This window comes from Bubalus kerabau, chromosome 1 (assembly GCF_029407905.1).
Source record: "Bubalus kerabau isolate K-KA32 ecotype Philippines breed swamp buffalo chromosome 1, PCC_UOA_SB_1v2, whole genome shotgun sequence".
In the NCBI taxonomy this organism is placed as follows: Eukaryota; Metazoa; Chordata; class Mammalia; order Artiodactyla; family Bovidae; genus Bubalus; species Bubalus kerabau.
The window spans coordinates 20,231,765-20,252,097 of NC_073624.1; the positions used below are offsets into that span (position 1 = coordinate 20,231,765).

At 40.7% G+C, this 20,333-nt stretch overlaps 1 protein-coding gene across 1 annotated transcript; it reads left to right on the forward strand.

The window, feature by feature from the left end:
* The first annotated feature begins 9,963 nt into the window (after window positions 1-9,963).
* Window positions 9,964-20,034, forward strand: CLEC4E (C-type lectin domain family 4 member E). Its single transcript, XM_055566095.1, has 6 exons — window positions 9,964-10,000; window positions 11,337-11,429; window positions 13,356-13,445; window positions 15,008-15,159; window positions 18,006-18,121; window positions 19,748-20,034. The coding sequence occupies exons 1-6, from the start codon at window positions 9,964-9,966 to the stop codon at window positions 19,896-19,898; spliced, it is 639 nt and encodes a 212-aa protein (XP_055422070.1). The 3' UTR covers window positions 19,899-20,034.
* Window positions 20,035-20,333: the final 299 nt, after the last annotated feature.

Below are 20,333 nucleotides of genomic sequence, written 5' to 3' on the forward strand. Positions count from 1 at the left end.
CTTCTTTTCCCAAATAGGCCATTACAGAGTATTGAATAGAGATTCCTGTGCTAAACAGTGGGTCTTTACTTGTTATCTAATTTATAACAAAATATATTAAATAAGATGTTTTTAATAGAAAACACATAAGCCAGATTTTTTATATCAATCCATTGACAAAAATGTGACCAGAGCCTCACAGCCAACCTAACCCTGTGTGTTATCACTAGGAGAGCAGTTCAGTGGTCTCCAGTTCCATGTTCCCAGTGATATCATATGCTATAAGGACCCTGAATAATGAGAATGAGCTGTGTACACACGTACAGATGTTCTATCACCAAATATAGAGTGAGAAGAAAGTTTAATGTGAATTTCTGCATTATAACATTACTAGAAAAATACATCGAGTTTCCCAGGTGGCGCTCAATGCAGGAGACATAAGACACAAGGGTTCAATCTCTGGGGCAGCAAGAGCCCTTGGAGGAGGGTATGGCATCCCACTCCAGTATTCTTGTCTGGAGAATCCCAGGGACAGAGGAACCTAGCAGGTTATGGGTCACTCCATAGGGTCACACAAAGTTGGACATGACTGAAGTGACTTAGCATGCATGCAGACAAATATGTCACAGCATTTCATAATAGGCACCCTGAACTCCTAAAGTAATTGAGAATGATTTGACATCCAGCTAGAGCCACACGAGGGCACCATTACTCCAGGAAAAAAATTATACAGACGCAAAATTTATTCACCTTGTTTGCTGTTTATTCTCTCATCACTTACTTTATTTTGTTCAATTATACAGCATTCATAGCTCTTAACACATCATTTGGTAGAAGGCAGTCATTCAATAATTTCATTGGACTCAAAATTATATGAAATTTAGCTAGGGAACTTTCTGGCAGTCCCCCCTGGAGGAGGAAATGGCAACCTACTCCAGTATTCTTGCCGGGAAAATCCCATGAACAGGTTCCTCCGTCCATGGGTTTGCAACAAGTCGGGCACAACTGAAGCAACTGAACACATTCCTGATGGTCCAGTGGTTAGGATGCTGCACTTTCACTGTTGAAGGTCAGAGTTTGATCCCTGGTGTGGAAATTAAGATCCCACAAGCTGTGTGACATGGTCAAAAAAAAAGAAGAAATTTAGGTAAAAGTGTGGATTCAGTATAGTCACAGATAAATGAGTAAGTGAATGAAAGTTGCTCAGTCTTGTCCAACTCTTTGAGACCCGATGGACTGTAGCCTGCCAGGGTCCTCTGTCCACCGAATTCTCCTGGCCAGAATACAAGAGTGGGTAGCCATTCCCTTCTCCAGGGGATCTGATGAGAATCAGTGAAATGATGATAATGACACAGACACACCCAGAAATACTGTTTAGTTAAATGTCTGGGTATCCCATGATGCAGTCAAATTGACACATCAAATTAATCATCACGTTCTGTCTATCCTCAGATTTAAACAATACTAGTATTTAGATTCCCCTTGCTTATGACAGTAATAACATCCTGGCAAGTCTCTCTGCTTCTCTTTGTCTCCCTTTAGATTATTCTGAGAGTGAATTTTTTTTTGAAACTTGAGTCCGATTGTGTCAGTCTTTTGCTCAAAACCCTATAATCGTTCTCCATTTCAGTCTGACAAAAAAACAGTCTTTACAATGACCTTCAGTCTCCACCTGTTCCAAACATCTTATTTCTCCCTCCTCCCTTCTTCCCTTCCCCCACTATACTCCTCCTCTGTGACCTGCTTTGGTTATCATCCACATTCTGCTTGAAAGTAAAAGTGTTATTCACTCAGTTGCATCCAACTCTTTGCCACCCCATGGACTGTAGCCCGCAAGGCTTCTCTGTCCATGGAATTCTCTAGGCAAGAATACTGGAGCGGGTTGCCATTTCCTCCTCCAGCGGATCTTCTCAACCCAGAGATGGAACTCAGGTCTCCTGCATCTCCAGTGTTGGCAGACAGATTCTTTACCTCTAAGCCACCATTTTTTCTTCAATTAAGGAAAAAAAAAATTGACTGGTGCAGCAATTTCTGAGTATCAGTTACTTCCAATGACTCTATTATTAGGAGTAGGCTACCATACCACTGCAGCCGCAGTTCCCACCATGGCCAGCTCTAAGTTAAGCTCCAGCAATCAACAAGTTGGAGGCACTTGCCCTTGTGCACTTTCAGTTGAGAAGACCCAACAGAGGGGGAAGCCCAGTCCCTTCCCAGTCCACCTGCCTTCTCCCTTTAAAGATTTATATGAAGGATTGGTTTATTACTGAAAAATAAGAAATGACCTGAGGATCCAGCAGCTAAAACTCCGAGCCCCCAGTGCAGCGGGCCTGGATCCCTGGTCAGGAAACTAGATCCCACACGCTGCAATGAAGATTGAAGAACCTACATGCTGCAGCTAAGACCTGGTGCAGTCAAATAAATAAATAAACAAACATTTTTAAACAAAAAAAGAAGAAATGAACTGTACAAAGGAATTTCTTGGCCAGAAAAATAAATAAAGAACTGAAAAACTACATCTCCTGCATTTTGGGTAGATTCTTTACCACTGAGCCACCAGGGAAGCCAAAAATGTCTGGACATTACAGCATATCCTCAATGGGAAGCAAGCCAAATTACCACCAGTTTATAGCCACTAGGCTATCAGTTATTTGGTTAATTGAAACCTGATGTTATCCAACCTGTAGTAAAGATTTTTAAAAAAAAAACAAATTCTTGATATTATTTTGTTTATTCTTTCAATAAAAAGAATACTGGGGTTTCCCCAGTGGCTCAGTGGTAAAGAATCTGCCTGTTAATGCAGGAGACATGGTTTAGACCCCTGATCCGGGAAGATCCCACATACTTCATAGCAACTAAGCCCACGTGCCACAACTACTGAGCCTGTGCTCTAGAACCCGGGAGCTGCAATTACTGAAGCCCAATCACCCTGGAAACTGTGCTCCACAACGAGAGAAGCCACCACATGAGAAGCTGGTGCACTACAACTAGAGAACACTCCCGCTCACTGCAACAAGACAAAAGTCCACACAGCAGCGAAGACCCAGCACAGCCAAAAATAAATAAATGTCAGAGCTTAAAAAAATTGCCTATGATGAACACCTATGATGTCTTACATGTTCCCTGCCCGTGGAATATGGTAATGAACAAACTAGTTAATTCTCTGTCCTCATAGAGCTTATAGTCTAATGGAGATGGTGAAGTTGTTCTTCACCACCTGAAGTTGGTGGGAAAGCTTCCCAAGTTGTTCTGGGAAAGCTTGACACATTCCCTACAATTTGGTGATAATTTATACAGACAATTTGTACTTTCTGAAAGCAAGAGGCTGATGGAGCTGTATATACCAGCCAGAGAAAGTGCTGCATGATGTAGTGTGCCTGGAAAGAAAAAGAGGGAGAAGAAGACCCCTGGTTTCCTTGACTTCACATGAAGGAACTCAAGAGTGTAAACAAGAACAAAGGAGCTACCTGGCCGCTCAGACAGCTTCCAAGGGAGGGAATTTCTTACCCTGAACTATGGGTGTAAAATTATAAATGGGGAATTTATTTCTCCGAGGCAGTACTAGGTGGTAGGACAAAAACTGAAACATGCCTCCAAGAAAATGAGCCCAAACTGCACACTACACCACTAGCAGGCAGAGGAACCAAAATAAGCCTCAGCCAATGCTCCCTCACCAGGAATCATGGGCCAAAAGCATAGCATGACTTCTCTCCTCTCTGTGCCCTGAAACAGAGAGACCAAATGCAGAAGCTGAAAGGAGGGGGATATTTTGAAGAGGGAAGTTATTCAAAGAGCAGAACAGAGACTTCCCTGGTGATCCAGTGGCTAAGGTTCTGCCCTCCCAATGCAGGGGGCCCAGGTTGGACCCCTGTGCAGGGAACTAGATCTCACATGCTGCAACTAGATCCTGAATGCTATGAAAATCAAAGATCTCGAGGGCCACAACTAAGACCTGTTACAACCAAATATGTGTGTGTGTGTGTGTGTGTGTGAGTGTGTGTTAGTTGCTCATTCATGTCTGATTCTTTGTGATCCCATGTAATTTAACCCACCAGGCTCCTCTGTTCATGGATTTCTCTGGGCAAGAAAACTGGAATGGGTTGCTATTTCCTTATCCAGGGGATCTTCTCGATCCAGGGAGCAAACCTGGTCTCCCACCGTGTGGGCAGATTCTTTACCATCTGAGCCACCAGGGAAGCTATATGTATATAAATATATATATTTTAAAAACAAAGGGCAGAATACATTCTCCTTTCTTGGCTGCAGACTCCTCAGGCCATGGCCCATGCCTGTGGCTCAGCAGGTTACAAGATCCATTGGAGAAAGAGGAAAATAAACATAAGATATATAAAATCAGCTTTAAAATGGGTTAGATAAGTTTCACAACTTGCCTAGTGAAAGTGACCTGAAAACCAAAGGATCTGCCAAGATATTAAAATATTTGCTACTCAGCAGAAAAGAGAATTTTGACACAGCACAGTACAGGGCATTGTTTGGAAATAATGAAGTCATATCATAGTCCACACACGCTCTGAGTTGACTGCTCTGTCACCTGGTTGGCAAGTTAATAGTGACTCAAGTTATTCTATGTAAATGCACAATACCTCTCTCCATTTACAAAAAGATAGTCTGAACAAGCTACTAGCAAACACCTCAAAATTCTGATGGGTTAAACAAGTTTTTGTGTTGATTGGTGAGTGCGTGTGTGCTAAGTTGCTTCAGTCCTGTCCAACTCTGTGTGACCCTGGACTGTTGCCTGCCAGGCTCCTCTGTCCATGGGATTTTCCAGGTGTTGATTTGAGGACCTATTTATTTCTATGAGAAAATATATATTCTGAACAACTTAAACATTACCTTATTATTTTTTAAAGCTAATGTTTTGGAGGCATAAACAGTTATAAATGGGTAACTCCTTACATCTGTGCTAACTTGTGATGGTCATTTCCACTCTCCTTAAAAACTCTGAACTATTAATGTTAAATAGTAGTTATTATAAAAGTTCTTTATTTTCAAATGATAAAATTAACAAGGAAATTGATAGTAGGTACACTAAAACTGAAACATCTATAAATAACATTAATACAATCATTCATAAAAATTTAAATAACATACACACATTTATAAAATTTGAAAACTACAAATGCAATAGAAATTAATTATATCATAATTCTAATCTTTGTAGAATACCTCTGTTGACAAAATGCTCTTTAAATAAATAAAATAAAATAGTTTTGACACTTAATTTCCATTTAGATCTTTTAAGATGAATTCTATTTGGGAATTATTCACATCTTACAAAGATAAATTAACAGCAGAATATCAATTTTGTCACCTCAAAAGGGAGAAAATTTCCAAAATCTCATTCTACAAAATTCATGAAAAATCATATTTGATATAGGAAGACGGTTTCACGGCTATTCGAGAATGTGAATAAGAAAGGATTAAAGAAAAATGAAGTAGTCAAAAATATCTTATTCTCTCCCTTATCACTCCATAAGGAAGAGGAAGTGTTTGTCTCAGAAGAAAAAATTGCAGTATGACTGTCACAAGAGTCATGTTTCACCTGCTCTATTGAGTAATTAATGTTCCTATATTGTCATGTCCTTGTGTTACATTTTAACAATAAGGCTTTTACATTAAATTACAGTGAAAATAATTGACAAGACAAAATTTCAGGTTTATTTATTTATTGCTGCAGATATTTGGATTTTATTTTTTAAATGTTAATGATAAAGGGTTGTAAGTTCAACATTATAAAGTCAGGTATACATTATAATGAAATGAACTACATGAATTAGCAATATGCACAGTTCAGTTCAGTTTGATTCAGTTGCTCAGTCGTGTCCAGCTCTTTGCAACCCCATGGACTGCAGCACACCAGACTTCCCTGTCCATCACAAGCTCCCAGAGTTTACTCAAAGTCATGTCCATTGAGTCGGTGATGCCATCCAACCATCTCATCCTCTGTCATCCCCTTCTCCTCCCGCCCTCAATCTTTCCCAGCATCAGGGTCTTTTCAAATGAGTCAGTTCTTCACATCAGGTGGCCAGAATATTGGTGTTTCAGCTTCAACAACAGTCCTTCCAATAAATATTCAAGACTGATTTGCAATATGCACAATATGACTTATTCTTTGATCCTGATCTTCAGAATTCATATTATGTTTATCGATTTATATCTTACAGTTTTTCTATTTGAATACAGTTTAAAACAGGCTTCCCTAATGGTTCAGCTGGTAAAGAATCCACAATGCCAGAGACCTGGGTTCAATCCCTGGGTTGGGAAGATCCCCTGGAGAAGGGAACAGCTACCTACTCCAGTATTCTGGCCTGGAGAATTCCACAGACTGTATAGTCCATGGGGTCACAAAGAATCAGACACAACTGAATGACTTTCCCTCTCACTTTTCACAGTTAAAAGCAAAGCTATAATAAAAAGCACTATGTTTGGTGTTTTAAAATATTGATTTATTTATTTGACTGTGTGAGGTCTTAGCTGCAGCCCATGGGCTTAGTTGCCCCACAGCATGTGGAATCTTACTTCCACCGCCAGGGATCAAACCTGTGTCTCCTGCACTGGAAAGCAGATTCTCAACCACTGGACCATCAGGGAAGTTCCCAGCACCAGGTTTTATAATCGGGATGAGCTTTCTCAATAGGCAGAGGGAAGGAATGTAACTGATTCATCTTTTACTTTCTTAAATGTGTATAAGATAATCACTTTATATTGACACGTTTCAATATTAAAATCAGCATTATGAACTATGCATTGTAATCCCTAATTTTCATAGTAGATACTCAAGATTTAAATATCTACAAGAATTGCATTGATATAGATTTATGGTACTCCAGTTCAGTTCAGTTCAGTCACTCAGTCGTGTCTGACTCTTTGCAACCCCATGGACTGCAGCATGCCAGATTTCCCTGTCCAGCACCAACTCCCGGAGCTTACTCAAATTCATGTCCATCAAGTTGGTGACGCCATCCAACCATCTCGTCTTCATAATCAGTACTGAATATTCATTGGAAGGACTGATGCTGAAGCTGAAACTCCAATACTTTGGCCACCTGCTGTGAAGAACTGACTCACTGGAAAAGACCCTGATGCTGGGAAAGATTGAAGGCAGGAGGAGAAGGGGATGACAAGATGAGATGGTACTCCAAATAAACATCAAATTTGGGTTGCAGGCTAAGAGAGCTTATGTCATACTGCTTATGTCAGCTTCAGGAAAATATGGTAGATTTCCTAAATCTAGCCCCTGCTCATCACAACTAGAGAAAGCCCATCCTCAGCAACAAAGACCCAGTGCAGCCAAAAATAAATATTTTTTTTAATCTCTCAAAGTATGTAAAAAAAAAATCATCAACAGTGATTGGCTTTAGAAGTATGGACTAAGGATAGATAGAAGTCTTTCACTTGTCACATTTTTCTCATATTATTGAACATAAAAATACTATTTTTATAACTTAGAGAAAAGTGGTAAAACAAAGGAGATAAAATCATATTCATATTTTAGTTGATGAAAACAGAACTATTAATCATTAATATATAGCTAATTGTATATTCATTAAATTATTAACATAACTGTTGATTCATATTGATTCCTGCTGATTGATAATAATAAATAATGGGCTGTAGTTAGTGTGATTCACTACTTAACAATTCATATAACTCATCCACTAGACAATTTCTCTGTCTAGTGGTTCAAAGCCATTAGTTGATAGCATACATTAAAAATGTGTATGTTTATAAAATAAATGTGTAAAAGTTGTAAGCATTCTGTAGTCTATATAATTGTTAAATGGAAAATGTGGAGGGAATTGACCAATACATTCAAACAATAAAAAGTCCCTTTGAGAATAGGGATATTTTCTAACACATGGGAAGTCTGTGAGTCATTGGGTGTGGGGATTACCAGGTTTTGTACATATATATATAAAACAAATGTGAATTTAAATCAACTGAGATCAGTTAATCTTATCCTTAAGTAACAGAACATGACTATATCCAACTAATCTTCCAGAAACACACTGTATTGCAACATCTAATTGAAATTATTTCTTCTAACATTCAAAGTCATTTTTCCCATTGAGAGAAATAGGCTATAATATTAATACAAAAAAAAACTCACAAGTAATTTAGAACAGTAGAATTAAACTTCCTACTGAGCCTCCTCCAGAACCTCAGAAGCTGTGTTATGATGTGAGAAATTGAGATGAGTTTCAAAGTGCATGGTCATACTACACGAGGCTGTTCATCTGAGTTGAACCTGTAAAATAGCCTAGTGGCTATCACTTGATAAAAGGCATATGTAATCCAAAGTAATAGACTGTTTAAGAGCTTCAAAGGAAAGAGGAAGAAAAAGCATAAAAGGTGAAAAAATTCACATGGCTAAGGTATAAATACATACACTACGAAATTCACATGGCTAAGGTATAAATCAGAGAAGGCAATGGCAACCCACTCCAGTACTCTTGCCTGGAAAATCCCATGGATGGAGGGGCCTGGTGGGCCGCAGTCCATGGGGTCGCACAGAGTCGGACACGACTGAGTGACTTCACTTTCACTTTTCACTTTCATGCATTGAAGAAGGAAATGGCAACCCACTCCAGTGTTCTTGCCTGGAGAATCCCAGGGATGGAGGAGCCTGGTGGGCTGCCATCTACGGGGTCGCACAGAGTCGGACACGACTGAAGTGACTTAGCAACAGCAGCAGCAGCAAGGTATAAATACATGTACTACATGCCCAGCTCTGTGTCAAATGTGTCTCCTTTTCAGTTCAGTCCTGTCCGACTCTTTGCAACCCATAGAATGTAGCCTGCCAGGCTCCTCCACCCATGAGATTTTCCAGGCAAGAATACTGGAGTGGGTTGCCATTTCCTTCTCCAGGGGATCTTCTGAACCAGGAATCGAACCCAGGTCTCCCTCACTGAAGGCAGACTCTTTAACATCTGAGCCACCAGGGAAGCCCTCTTTTCAGTTAACAAATGTGCAATAGTAAAGAAGCAGAAACATTACTTTGCCAACAAAAGTCCGTCTAGTCAAGACTATGGTTTATCCAGCTGTCATGTATGGATGTGAGAGTTGGACTGTGAAGAAGGCTGAGCGCCAAAGAATTGATGCTTTTGAACTGTGGTGTTGGAGAAGACTCCTGAGAGTCCCTTGGACTGCAAGGAGATCCAGCCAGTCCATTCTAAAGGAGATCAGCCCTGGGTGTTCTTTGAAAGGAATGATGCTAAAGCTGAAACTCCAGTACTTTGGCCACCTGATTCGAAGAGTTGACTCATTGGAAAAGACTCTGATGCTGGGAGGGATTGGGGGCAGGAGGAGAAGGGGACGACAGAGGATGAGATGGCTGGATGGCATCACCGACTCGATGGATGTGAGTTTGAGTGAACTCCGGGAGTTGGTGATGCACAGGGAGGCCTGGCGTGCTGCGATTCATGGGGTTGCAAAGAGTCGGACACAACTGAGCAACTGAACTGAACTGAACTGAAAGATCAAAGTGGTTTGGAAGTGCACAGGTGAGCCCCACAGATGTCAAGGAAAGATTTAAGGATAAGTGAGGTCTGGAAGAAAGCACAGCAATTTATCCACCAAAATATTAATAAAACAATAATTTTTAAATCCATCATATCCCCACAAGTTCTGTCTGTTTTGTTGATGCTTAAAATGTCTTCATTTCCCCATTTCATTGTTTCCTGGAGTGAGGAGACTGACTGTTGCCCAGTAAACTCATTTGTCCTCCTTATGCAACAAAGGAAATCTTGACATAAACACACAGCCGCAGAACAAGTTAATTTTCTTATGTCTTACGGTTGAGCTTCCTAAAACACAGATCAAGTATTTCTCCTTCATTTTCTTTGGCTCTTATCAACAAAGCACTCTTGGACTCAGAAACTAAGGACAGAGACAGGGAGGAGGAGAGGAGGAGGAAGAAAGAGACAGTGAGGAGGAGAGGTAAGGAAGAAAGAGAAAAGAGAAAGAATGAATTCATCCACATCGCCAGCATCACAAAGCACAGGTAAGATTTGCAACTATTCCTTTTCCTTCAATCTTCCCTGGTGGCTCAGTAGTAAAGAATCTGCCTGCCAATGCAGGGGTCACAGGAGACATGGGTTAGATCTCAGGGTTGGGAAGACTGGAGGAGGAAATGGCAACCCACTCCAGTATTCTTGCCTGGAAAATCCCATGGAGAGAGGAGCCTGGTGGGCTATGGTCCATGGGGTCACAAAGAGTAGGAGACGATTGAGCATGCATGCACTTTTCTTTCATAGATTTTTCATGGAAGAGGAGATAAACATTCTGGGGACAGGACAATAAATTTAGGGATGAGTGAGGTCTGGAAGAAAGTGGAGAAATTTTGTCCATCAAAATAAAACAATATTTTTAAAGTCCTTCATATCTCTCCAAGGTCAGTTTGTTTTGTTGATACTTAAAATGTCATCATTTCTCCATTTTGTTGTCTCCTGGAGTGAGGAGACTGACTTGTTGCCCAGTAAATGCCAGTAGAGTAAGAGAGGAGAGACAGAGAGAGAGAGTGAAAGAGGGGATGGTTAGAAGGCTAGATGTTCTTCTGGAAAGATTGCAGGAGATTGAGTTCAGGGAGAGCTACCAGACTACTACCTTTTCCATGGTTCATTGTGTCCCACTGGGCAAGTCTCTGCTGCTGCTGCTAAGTCACTTTAGTCAGTTGTGTCCGACTCTGTGCAACCCCATAGACGGCAGCCCACCAGGCTCCCCCGTCCCCAGGATTCTCCAGGCAAGAACACTGGAGTGGGTGCAAGTCTCTGAAAGTCTCTGGAATTCACTCTCTGTGTGTGTAAATATGTGTGCCTGGAAGGAGGAGGAGGGGAACTATGCGGTCATCAAAGTTTTATCAGATTGATTTACAAAGCACCTGGAAAAGGAGACCCTGAAAGGAGGAGAGCAGTAGAGAGACAAGAAAAACTGGAAAGAGTGAGGAGGAGAAAGGGAGAGGGAAAGAGGGAAAATCTGGGAGAGTTGGAAAGAAAAAAAATTGCACATCTGTCTGAGTCCTTGATTCAGACTCTTAAAAATAGCCATGAGCTCCTTCAGTGCTTCTCTAAGTGTGGTTCCCAGGCCAACAGCATTCTCAGCTCCTGGAAATTTGCGGATTCCATACCAGCTCTACTGAATTTTTAATTCTGGAGGTGAGACCCCATGATCTGTGTTTTAGCCAACCCTTCCAATGATTTTGATGCTTTCTGAAGTGTAAGAATTACTCAGTATAGGTAATAAAAGTGGAAGGAAGTAAACAGGGTCAAATATAAATTTCTTTTATCTCTTTCGTAGCTTTTTAGGGAAGATTGACCACATGTATGTCTTTCCTTCTACAGAGAGAAGATGCTTCTCTTCCCAGCTGTTCTCATGGGCCATTGCTGGCACCTCCATCCTGCTCCTGAGTGCCTGTTTTATCACCAGATGTGTTGGTAAGTTATGAAGGTCACATTCAAGCTGCCTGGTGAACATTAGGAGTGAATTCTTCCTTGTTGACTGTGGGTTCTCTTCTCCCACAAAGGGTATTTCCATTTTCCTGGTGACTCAGATGGTAAAGAATCCGCCTGCGATGCAGATGTGGGTACTATCCCTGGGTGAGGAAGATCCCCGGAGAGGGAACTGGCAACCCACTCCAGTATTCTTGCCTGGGAAATCCCATGGACAAAGGAGCCTGGCAGGTTACAGACCATGGGGTTGCAAAGAGTCGGACACGACTGAGTGACTAATGCTTTCCCCCATATTTATCTCCAGGTTACTCCTCAAGCCAGAAACCCCAACCAGCATAAAACTGGTACTAAGTTTCGGTGACCTGTGAAACATTCTTCATGGTACACACTTTTTATTTCCTTAGTGGCCCTGAGTCCAACCTCTCTGTAATCTTGTCTTTAGTGTAAACCTCTCTGAGATCCTAGCCAGAGGCACAGGAAGTCACTTCTTGGAAAGAAGGGTTAGAAGGTTCAACTTGGCAAAAGAGAGAGTCTTAGGCATTTTGTATTGTTTTTGTGGGGCCTTCCCTGGTGGCTCAGTGGTAAAGAATCTGCTGGCAATTCAGGAGACGTGGGTTGGATCCCTGCATCAGGAAGACCTTCTGGAGAAGGGAATGGCTATCCACTCCAGTATTCTTGCCTGAAGAATCCCATGGACAGAGGAATCTGGCAGGCCACAGTCCATGGGGTTGCAAAAAGCTGGACATGACTTAGCAACTAAACAACAGCAACAAGAGAGAGTCCAAACTCATTTATTATATATATATTTAACTCACTGTTGAGTTTATTTTTCCAGATTATGCACACACTACTAGGAATACACCCTGGTAAAATATCCAAGCTGCTAAATTGAAGTTGGCAATTTATATGATCAGTGGCCATTCCAATAATTCATTCATTTAACATCACTGAAACCAATCTTCTGCATTATCATCATCATGTTACTAACAAAGTTCATTCAATAAATAGATAATTCATTTTCATCTTAGGCTAGGACTTATTGCTTAGGACTTACCAAGCATATTGTACCATTAGTAAAACAGCTATATTGAGATACATAATTCCTACAGGTAAATTCATATGAGTGTCTTTCTTTGGTAAGAAACTGGCTGAGAAGAATATTTTGTTTGTGGAATCAAGGAAAACATTAGCATTTCAAAAATATTTGTCTTTTAAAATGCATTCTACTGTGTAGGTGAGGAAAAAAGTTTTCTTCTACTCTACTGTCTCAGCTAGGGCTTTGTTACAAGAAAAAAAAGACATACAAATGTATTTAATGTGAGTTTTACATGACATCACATCTTTTTTTTGGGTCTTTGAACCTGAAATAAAGTACATTTATCCTCTTAAATCAGGAAAAGCATGAAATGTGAATTCTCTCTTCTTTGACTAAGCAAACCTCAGTTCCTATCCATGCTGAAGTAAAAGTAGATAGTAAGGAAATATCATAACTACTGGTACTTTTATAACTATAAAAAAATTTAATGTATTTGTAAAAAATTTTAATTGGAGGATAATTGCTTTATAATGTTATATTGGTTTCTGCCATATAATAATGTGAATCAGCCATAAATATACATATGTCCCCTCCCTGTTGATCCTCCCTCCCACCCCATCCCACCCCTCTAGATTATCACGGAGCACTGAGTTGAACTCCCTGCATCATACAGCAAATTCCCACTAGCAAACTATTTTATGTATGGTAATGTATCTTTTCTCGATTCGTCCCACCCTCTCTCCTGGACTGTGCCCTCAAGCCTGTTCTCTGTGTCTGCGTCTCTAGTCCTGCCCTGCAAATAGGTTCATCAGTGTCAGATAAAATGCACTTGTATTAAGGGTAATGAATATTAGCTGTGCCTCTTTCCCTTACAGTGACATATAGCATCTTTCAACTATGTGATGAGAAAAAGCTCCAGCCACCTGGGGATTCCATGGAACTCTCCTGCTATAATGATGGATCAGGTATGTGTGCTGTGCTTAGTCGCTCAGTCAAGTCTGACTCTTTGTGACCCTATGTAGTCCACCAGGCTCTTCTGCCCATGGGGATTCTCCAGAATACTGGTGTGGGTTTCCATGCCCTCCTCCAGGGGATCTTCCCAACACAGAGATCAAAGCCAGATCTCCCACACTGTAGGTGGATTATTTACCATCTGAGCCCCCAGGGAAGCCCAATGGGTCAGGTATAATAGAACTCAAACTTGAACATCTAAATTTACATAGCAACATTTTCTGGCTTTAGATTGATTTGGGGATAAGTAAAATAGTCAAGTTGGGTCCTGTTTTTCAAAAGCAAAATGCAAAATCTTGCCTGTACTGTCAGAGAATAATGAGAAGTTGGTAAGAGGACAATAATAAAACCTTGGAAGTGCAATTTGTGTTCAAGCAGGAAACTTTGGGGACGTTATAGCAAACCTTTAGAATAAATGTGAGGCGTCTGGCTGAAGAGTTAATCTAGAAGGTGAAGGTGTTATTCCCAGAAGTGTACTTTTTATTTTCATCCATCACCTGCTTCCAAAATGAAGTGAAGGAGGAAAAAAATGTAGGAAGGAAATTTGAAAATATCTCAGAAGTATGCTCCCTATACTCTTCCATATTGTCCTGGTCCAAGTCTTAGCAAAATGCTACTTGACAATAGAAAGTGACTTCCTTCTCTGAGCTATAATTTCCTCACCATTAAATCAAGAGGGATTGGACTATTTATTTTTAATAAACTTCATAGGTTGAAATTCTATAGTTCTAAGAACTGTAGGACAACTAGTTTGGAGATTCTGTTGAGGGTACATTGTTTGGAAAACGTGAGAGACAGTTGCTTAGTGGTCACTCAGATAAAATACATAATTTTTCTCTGAACTTGGAAGTCTATGAACATGTCAATAGCATAACTAAGGAAGATTGTATGTATCAGGGGTTCCCAATCTCTTTGGGGATAAGTAAATTGAGTTGAGTCCTGTTTTTCAAAAGTAAAATGCAAAATCTTGCCTGTCAGAGAATAATGAGAATTTGGTAAGAGGACAAGAATAAAACTTTAGAAGTGCAATTAGCATTCAAACAGGAAACTTTGGGGATGTTACAGAAAACCCTTAGAATAAATGTGTACCAATCCAAAGACCGATACCTCCTGTCAGATCAACAGCGGCATTAGATTAGAAATAAAGTGTACAATATAAATGTAATGCACTTGAATCATCCTGAAACCAGCTCCCCCACCTGGTCCATGAAAAAATGGTCTTCCACAAAACCTGTCCCTGGTGCCATAAGGTTGGAGACCGCTTTTATACGGTTGTGTTATTATTTATTGGCACTGACATCTAGAAAGTAAGGATTAAGTCTTGAAAGACAAGAACATTGCTGTTTGTGTTTGTTGACTGAGGAATTCCCTAAAGTCTTGGATGGTAAGATATGGAGCATGAACAAGGGGTTCCAAGGCTTCTGACTCAAAGTGAAGAACTTATCAACTCAGAGGAAGGTTTCTATTATCTTACCTGGTTCATGTGGGACTCTCACAGAAACTTCTCTCCTTCCAGGTTCAGTCAAGAATTGCTGTCCACTGAACTGGTTCCATTTTCAATCCAGCTGCTACTTATTTTCTGCTGACACCATGTCCTGGACAGCAAGTCTAAAAAACTGCTCGAGCATGGGCGCTCACCTGGTGGTTATCAACACGCAGGAGGAGCAGGTAGTTGAGTACAGCACCCTCCAGTGTAGTGAAACATCCTTCACAGGACCCACCTCCCTTTACCCCATACATGCTTGTGTATAGTATTTGACCCGCAATTTCCATGTGTCACATGAATTTACTGAAATACATGCTGTTCTTACCTTTTCTGTAAGTCATTACCAACTTTATTTTCTTTACTAGAAGAAACTAGGATAAAAAGAAATTTTCATGTTTAATTCCTTTATTAGTAAGGCGGAAAAAAAAAGAGGATTGGGAGTTCATGTTATTTATTATTTAGTAATCTGTAATTATTATTACCTAAAAGATGATGCTATGAAAGTGCTGCATTCAATATGCCAGAAAATTTGGAAAACTCAGCAGTGGCCACAGAACTGGAAAAGGTCAGTTTTCATTTCAGTCCCCAAAAAAGGCAGTGCCAAAGAATGCTCAAACTGCTGCACAATTGCACTCATCTCACACGCATGGCTCAGTTGGTAAAGAATCCACCTGCAGTGAAGGAGACCCCAGTTCAATTCCTCTGTTGGGAAGATCCGCTGGAGAAGGGATGGGCTACACTCTCCAGCATACTTGGGCTTCCCTTGTGGCCCAGCTGGTAAAGAATCCACCTGAAATGCAGGAAACCTGGGTTCAATCCCCAGGTTGGGAAGATCCCCTGGAGAAGGAAAAGACTACACACTCCAGTATTCTGGCCTGGAGAATTCCATGGACTGTATTGTCCATGGGGTCGCAAAGAGTCGGACACAACTGAGCTACTTTCACTTTCATTTTCATTTTCAAAAGATGATACTGTGAAAGTGCTGCACTCAATATGCCAGCAAATTTGGAAAGCTCAGCAGTGGCCACAGCACTGGAAAAGGTCAGTTTTCATTCCAATCCCAAAGAAAGGCAACACCAAAGAATGCTCAAACTACTGCACAATTGCACTCATCTCACACACTAGTAAAGTAATGCTCAAAATTTTCCAAGCCAGGCTTCAACAATACGTAAACTGTGAACTTCCAGATGTTCAAGCTGGATTTAGAAAAGGCAGAGGAACCAGAGATCAAATTGCCAACATCTGCTGGATCATTGAAAAAGCAAAAGAGTTCCAGGAAAACATCTATTTCTGCTTTATTGACTATGCCAAAGCCTTTGACTGTATGGATCACAATAAACTGTGGGAAATTCTGAAAGAGATGGGAATACCAGACCACCTGACCTGCCCCTTGAGAAACTTATATGCAGGTCAGGAAGCAACAGTTAGAACTGGACATGGAACAACAGACTGGTTCCAAATAGGGAAAAGAGTACATCAAGGCTGTATATTGTTACCCTGCTTATTTAACTTATATGCAGAGTACATCATAAGAAACGCTGCGCTGGATGAAGCACAGGTTGGAGTGAAAATTGCCAGGAGAAATATCAATAACTTCATATATGCAGATGACACCACCCTTATGGCAGAAAGGGAAGAAGAACTAGAGTCTCCTGATGAAAAGGAAAGAGGAGAGTGAAAAACTTGGCTTAAAGCTCAACATTCAGAAAACTAAGACCATGGCATCTGGTCCCATCACTTCGTGGCAAATAAATGGGGAAACAGTGGAAACAATGGCAAACTTTATTTTGGGGGGGCTCCAAAATCACTGCGATGGTGACTGCAGCCATGAATTTAAAGATGCTTACTCCTTGGAAAGAAAGTTATGACCAACTTAGACAGCACATTAAAAAGCAGAGACGTTACTTTGCCAACAAAGGTCCATCCAGTCAAATCTATGGTTTTTCTAATAGTCATGTATGGATGTGAGAGTTGGACTATAAAGAAAGCTGAGTGCCAAAGAATTGATGCTTTTGAACGGTGGTGTTGGAGAAGACTCTTGAGAGTCCCTTGGACTGCAAGGAGATCCAACCAGTCCATCATAAAGGAGATCAGTCCTGGGTGTTCATTGGTAGGACTGATGTTGAAGCTGAAACTCCATTATTTTGGCCACCTAATGCAAAGAGCTGACTAATTTGAAAAGACCCTGATGCTGGGAAAGATTGAGGGCAGGAGGAGAAGGGGATGACAGAGGGTGAGCTGTTTGGATGGCATCACCGACTCAATGGACATGAGTTTGAGTAAACTCCGGGAGTTGGTGATGGACAAGGAGGCCTGGCGTGCTGCAGTCCACGGGGTCACAAAAAGTCAGACACAACTGAGCAACTGAACTGAACTGAATTATTACTTTATTTATTCATTTTTAGTTTATATTTCATATATTTTACTTTAGTCTTATTCTTATTTTATTTTATTTATTATTTTTATTGAAGCATAATTGCTTTACAATGTTCTGTTAGTTTCTGCTGTACAACCAGGTGAATCAGCTGTATGTATACATGTATCCCGTCCCTCTTGAACCTCCCTCCCACCCCACATTCCACCCCTCTAGGTCATCACAGAGCACTGAGCTGAGCTCCCTGTGCTATATAGCAGCTTCCCACTAGCTATTTATTTTACACATGATAGGGTACATATGGGGACCTCATTTTAGAATGACCAGTGTTTTTAGAAACATGTGAAAGAAGGTAAGCAGAAATTGTCCATTATATTTAAGCTATGATTTATAATGTTTTGTGCTACCCATAACTGTAGATAAACTTTGCATGAGTTATTGTGAACCACCTTCTCTGTCAAAAGTTCCTTTTCACTGGCGTAATTTTATGTTATCTATGCTTTGCCAAAATAAATCCTCTATAATCTTATCATTTCAGGCCCATTTTTCTATCATCTCCAGTCCAAATCCTACTTCTCTCTTAATAACAATTACCTTCAATGTTTGTTTGGAATTGGAATAACTGATCTCATTTGCTGTGTGTATCTCCCATAGGAATTCCTTTACCACACAAAACCTAGAAAGAAAGAGTTTTATATTGGAATGACGGACCAGGTGTCTGAGGGTCAGTGGCAATGGGTAGATGGTACACCTCTCACAAAGTCTCTGAGGTAATTTCCTTCTTGTAGTAGAACTATTTGTTGTTGTTTAGTTGCTCAGTTGTGTCCAACTTTTTTGAGACCCCATGGGCTGTAGCCTGCCAGGCTCCTCTGTTCATGGGATTTTCCAAGCAAGAATACTGGAGCAAGTTGCCATTTCCTTCTTCAGGAGATCTTCCTGACCCAGGGATCGAACCTGTATCTCCTTCATTGGCAGGTGGAGCCACCTGGGAAGCCCAGTAGAACTATAACGCTAGCCCAAATTGTAAAGTTAGATCACTGTTGAGGAGAGTCCTCAGAACCTCCTTCTGGTCCAAGAGGTATATTCATGTCCATTCTTGGTGATATTAAATGCAAACATAAAAAGAGCTGATATATAAGACAGAAAAGAGAAGTATAAGGATCTGCTGCCTCCATCTCCTAGAATTACCTCAGAAATAAAGGGGAAATAATAGATGAAATGAGAAGAGGCTTAAAACAGAACACTAGTTCATGGGAAATGCAAGGGAGACAAAGAGTGGAATTTGAAGTCTTGTGCCACCAAACTGTAGTCAATGAGACAAAAACAATGATTTAAGAAAGACAACAGATTCTTTTCTTAGAGCTTTGAATTTTAAAAAATTAATTATTTTTGGTTACACTGGGTCTTCATTGCTTTGTGAGGGCTTTCTCTAGTTGCGGGGGCTACTCTTCATTCCAGTGCATGGACTTCTCATAGTGGTGGCTTCTTTTGTTGAGGAGAACAGGCTCCAGAGCGCATGGACTTGGGTAGCTGTGGCCCACAGGCTGAGAAGTTGCAGCTCTTGAGCTCTAGAGAGCTTGGGCTCAATAGTTGTGGTACACAGGCTTAACTGCTCCGTGGTATGTAGGATCTTCCCAGATCATGGACTGGACCTGGGTGTCCTGCATTGGTAAATGAATTCTTATCCACCGTGCCACAAGGGAAGTCTGAGACAACAGATTCCTATGGACTAAAAGTAGGATGGACTAAAAGTAGGATGTTCTGACCCTTTAAAACATTGTTTTCTGGCCCCAGTGAAGTATGCACCTCAGTGAATACAAACTCTATAGGATAAGGGGAGATAAACACGATGTGAGCTATGTGTGTGAAGGAAACAAATCCATCAGGATATCCCTCTTTCCCCTAACATCTCCATTTTGGATCTAAAGCCATAAGCGACCACAGCAGAATAGAAAGTCAGAAACATCCAGTTTAACTTCACTATTCACAAACTCTATGACTTAGAGAAATGGTTTAGCTCTTCTGAGATTCTTTTGCTTCGTCAGCAAAGTGGGGATTATAATACCTGTCTTGTAAAATTGTTGCAAAGTCAAACACGAATGTATTTTGCCTAGTTTATAGGGCTTCCCAGGTGGCGCTAATGGTAAAGAACCAACTTGCCCAATGCAGGAGAGGTAAGAGATGTAGCTTCGGTCCCTGGGTTGGGAAGATAACCCTGCAGCAGGAAATGGCAACCCACTCCAGTATTCTTGCCTGGAGAATCCCATGGACAGAGAAGCCTGGTGGGCTACATACAGTCCATAAGGTCACAAAGAGTCAGACATGAGTAAAGCAACTTAGCATGCATGCATAGGTCACCTTGCCTCATGTAAATCTCCCCTTTTGCTCTCTTTCAGCTTCTGGGATGCAGGGGAGCCCAACAACCTGGTTATCGTGGAGGACTGCGCCACCATAAGGGACTCCTCAAATCCAAGGCAAAACTGGAATGATGTGCCCTGTTTCTTCAATATGTTTCGGGTTTGCGAAATGCCAGAAAGAAAGATTTGAGAAAAGAAAAATCTTCAAGACACGAGGCACAACCCTAAAATGCAAAAATGGGAAAGAACAAGTGATAATCATAACCACACAACTCTAATGTGAGAAAAGCATGCACTGCACTTTTTTAGGACTTCATAAATGTTTGTTGCTTTCATATAAATAAAAATAAGTCATTTTGAAGGTTATAATTCATGGTTATCGACTAAAGTGCATTTTTGTCTACATCAGTCTTGGGATTTCTCAGAATTTACCAAGCTTATCTAGCAATGCTGCGAAAAGGGCTATTCCTTTCTCCTTTGGGTACAAATGCTTCATTTATGAGTATTTATGTGAAAATACAGGGACACAGACAAGCACCAAATCCAGCAAAGAAGAGAATTTGGGAAAATGTCTTAAACAGTTCAAATTCAGGCTCTGTGTCATGTCTTCTTTCTAGTTCCTGAA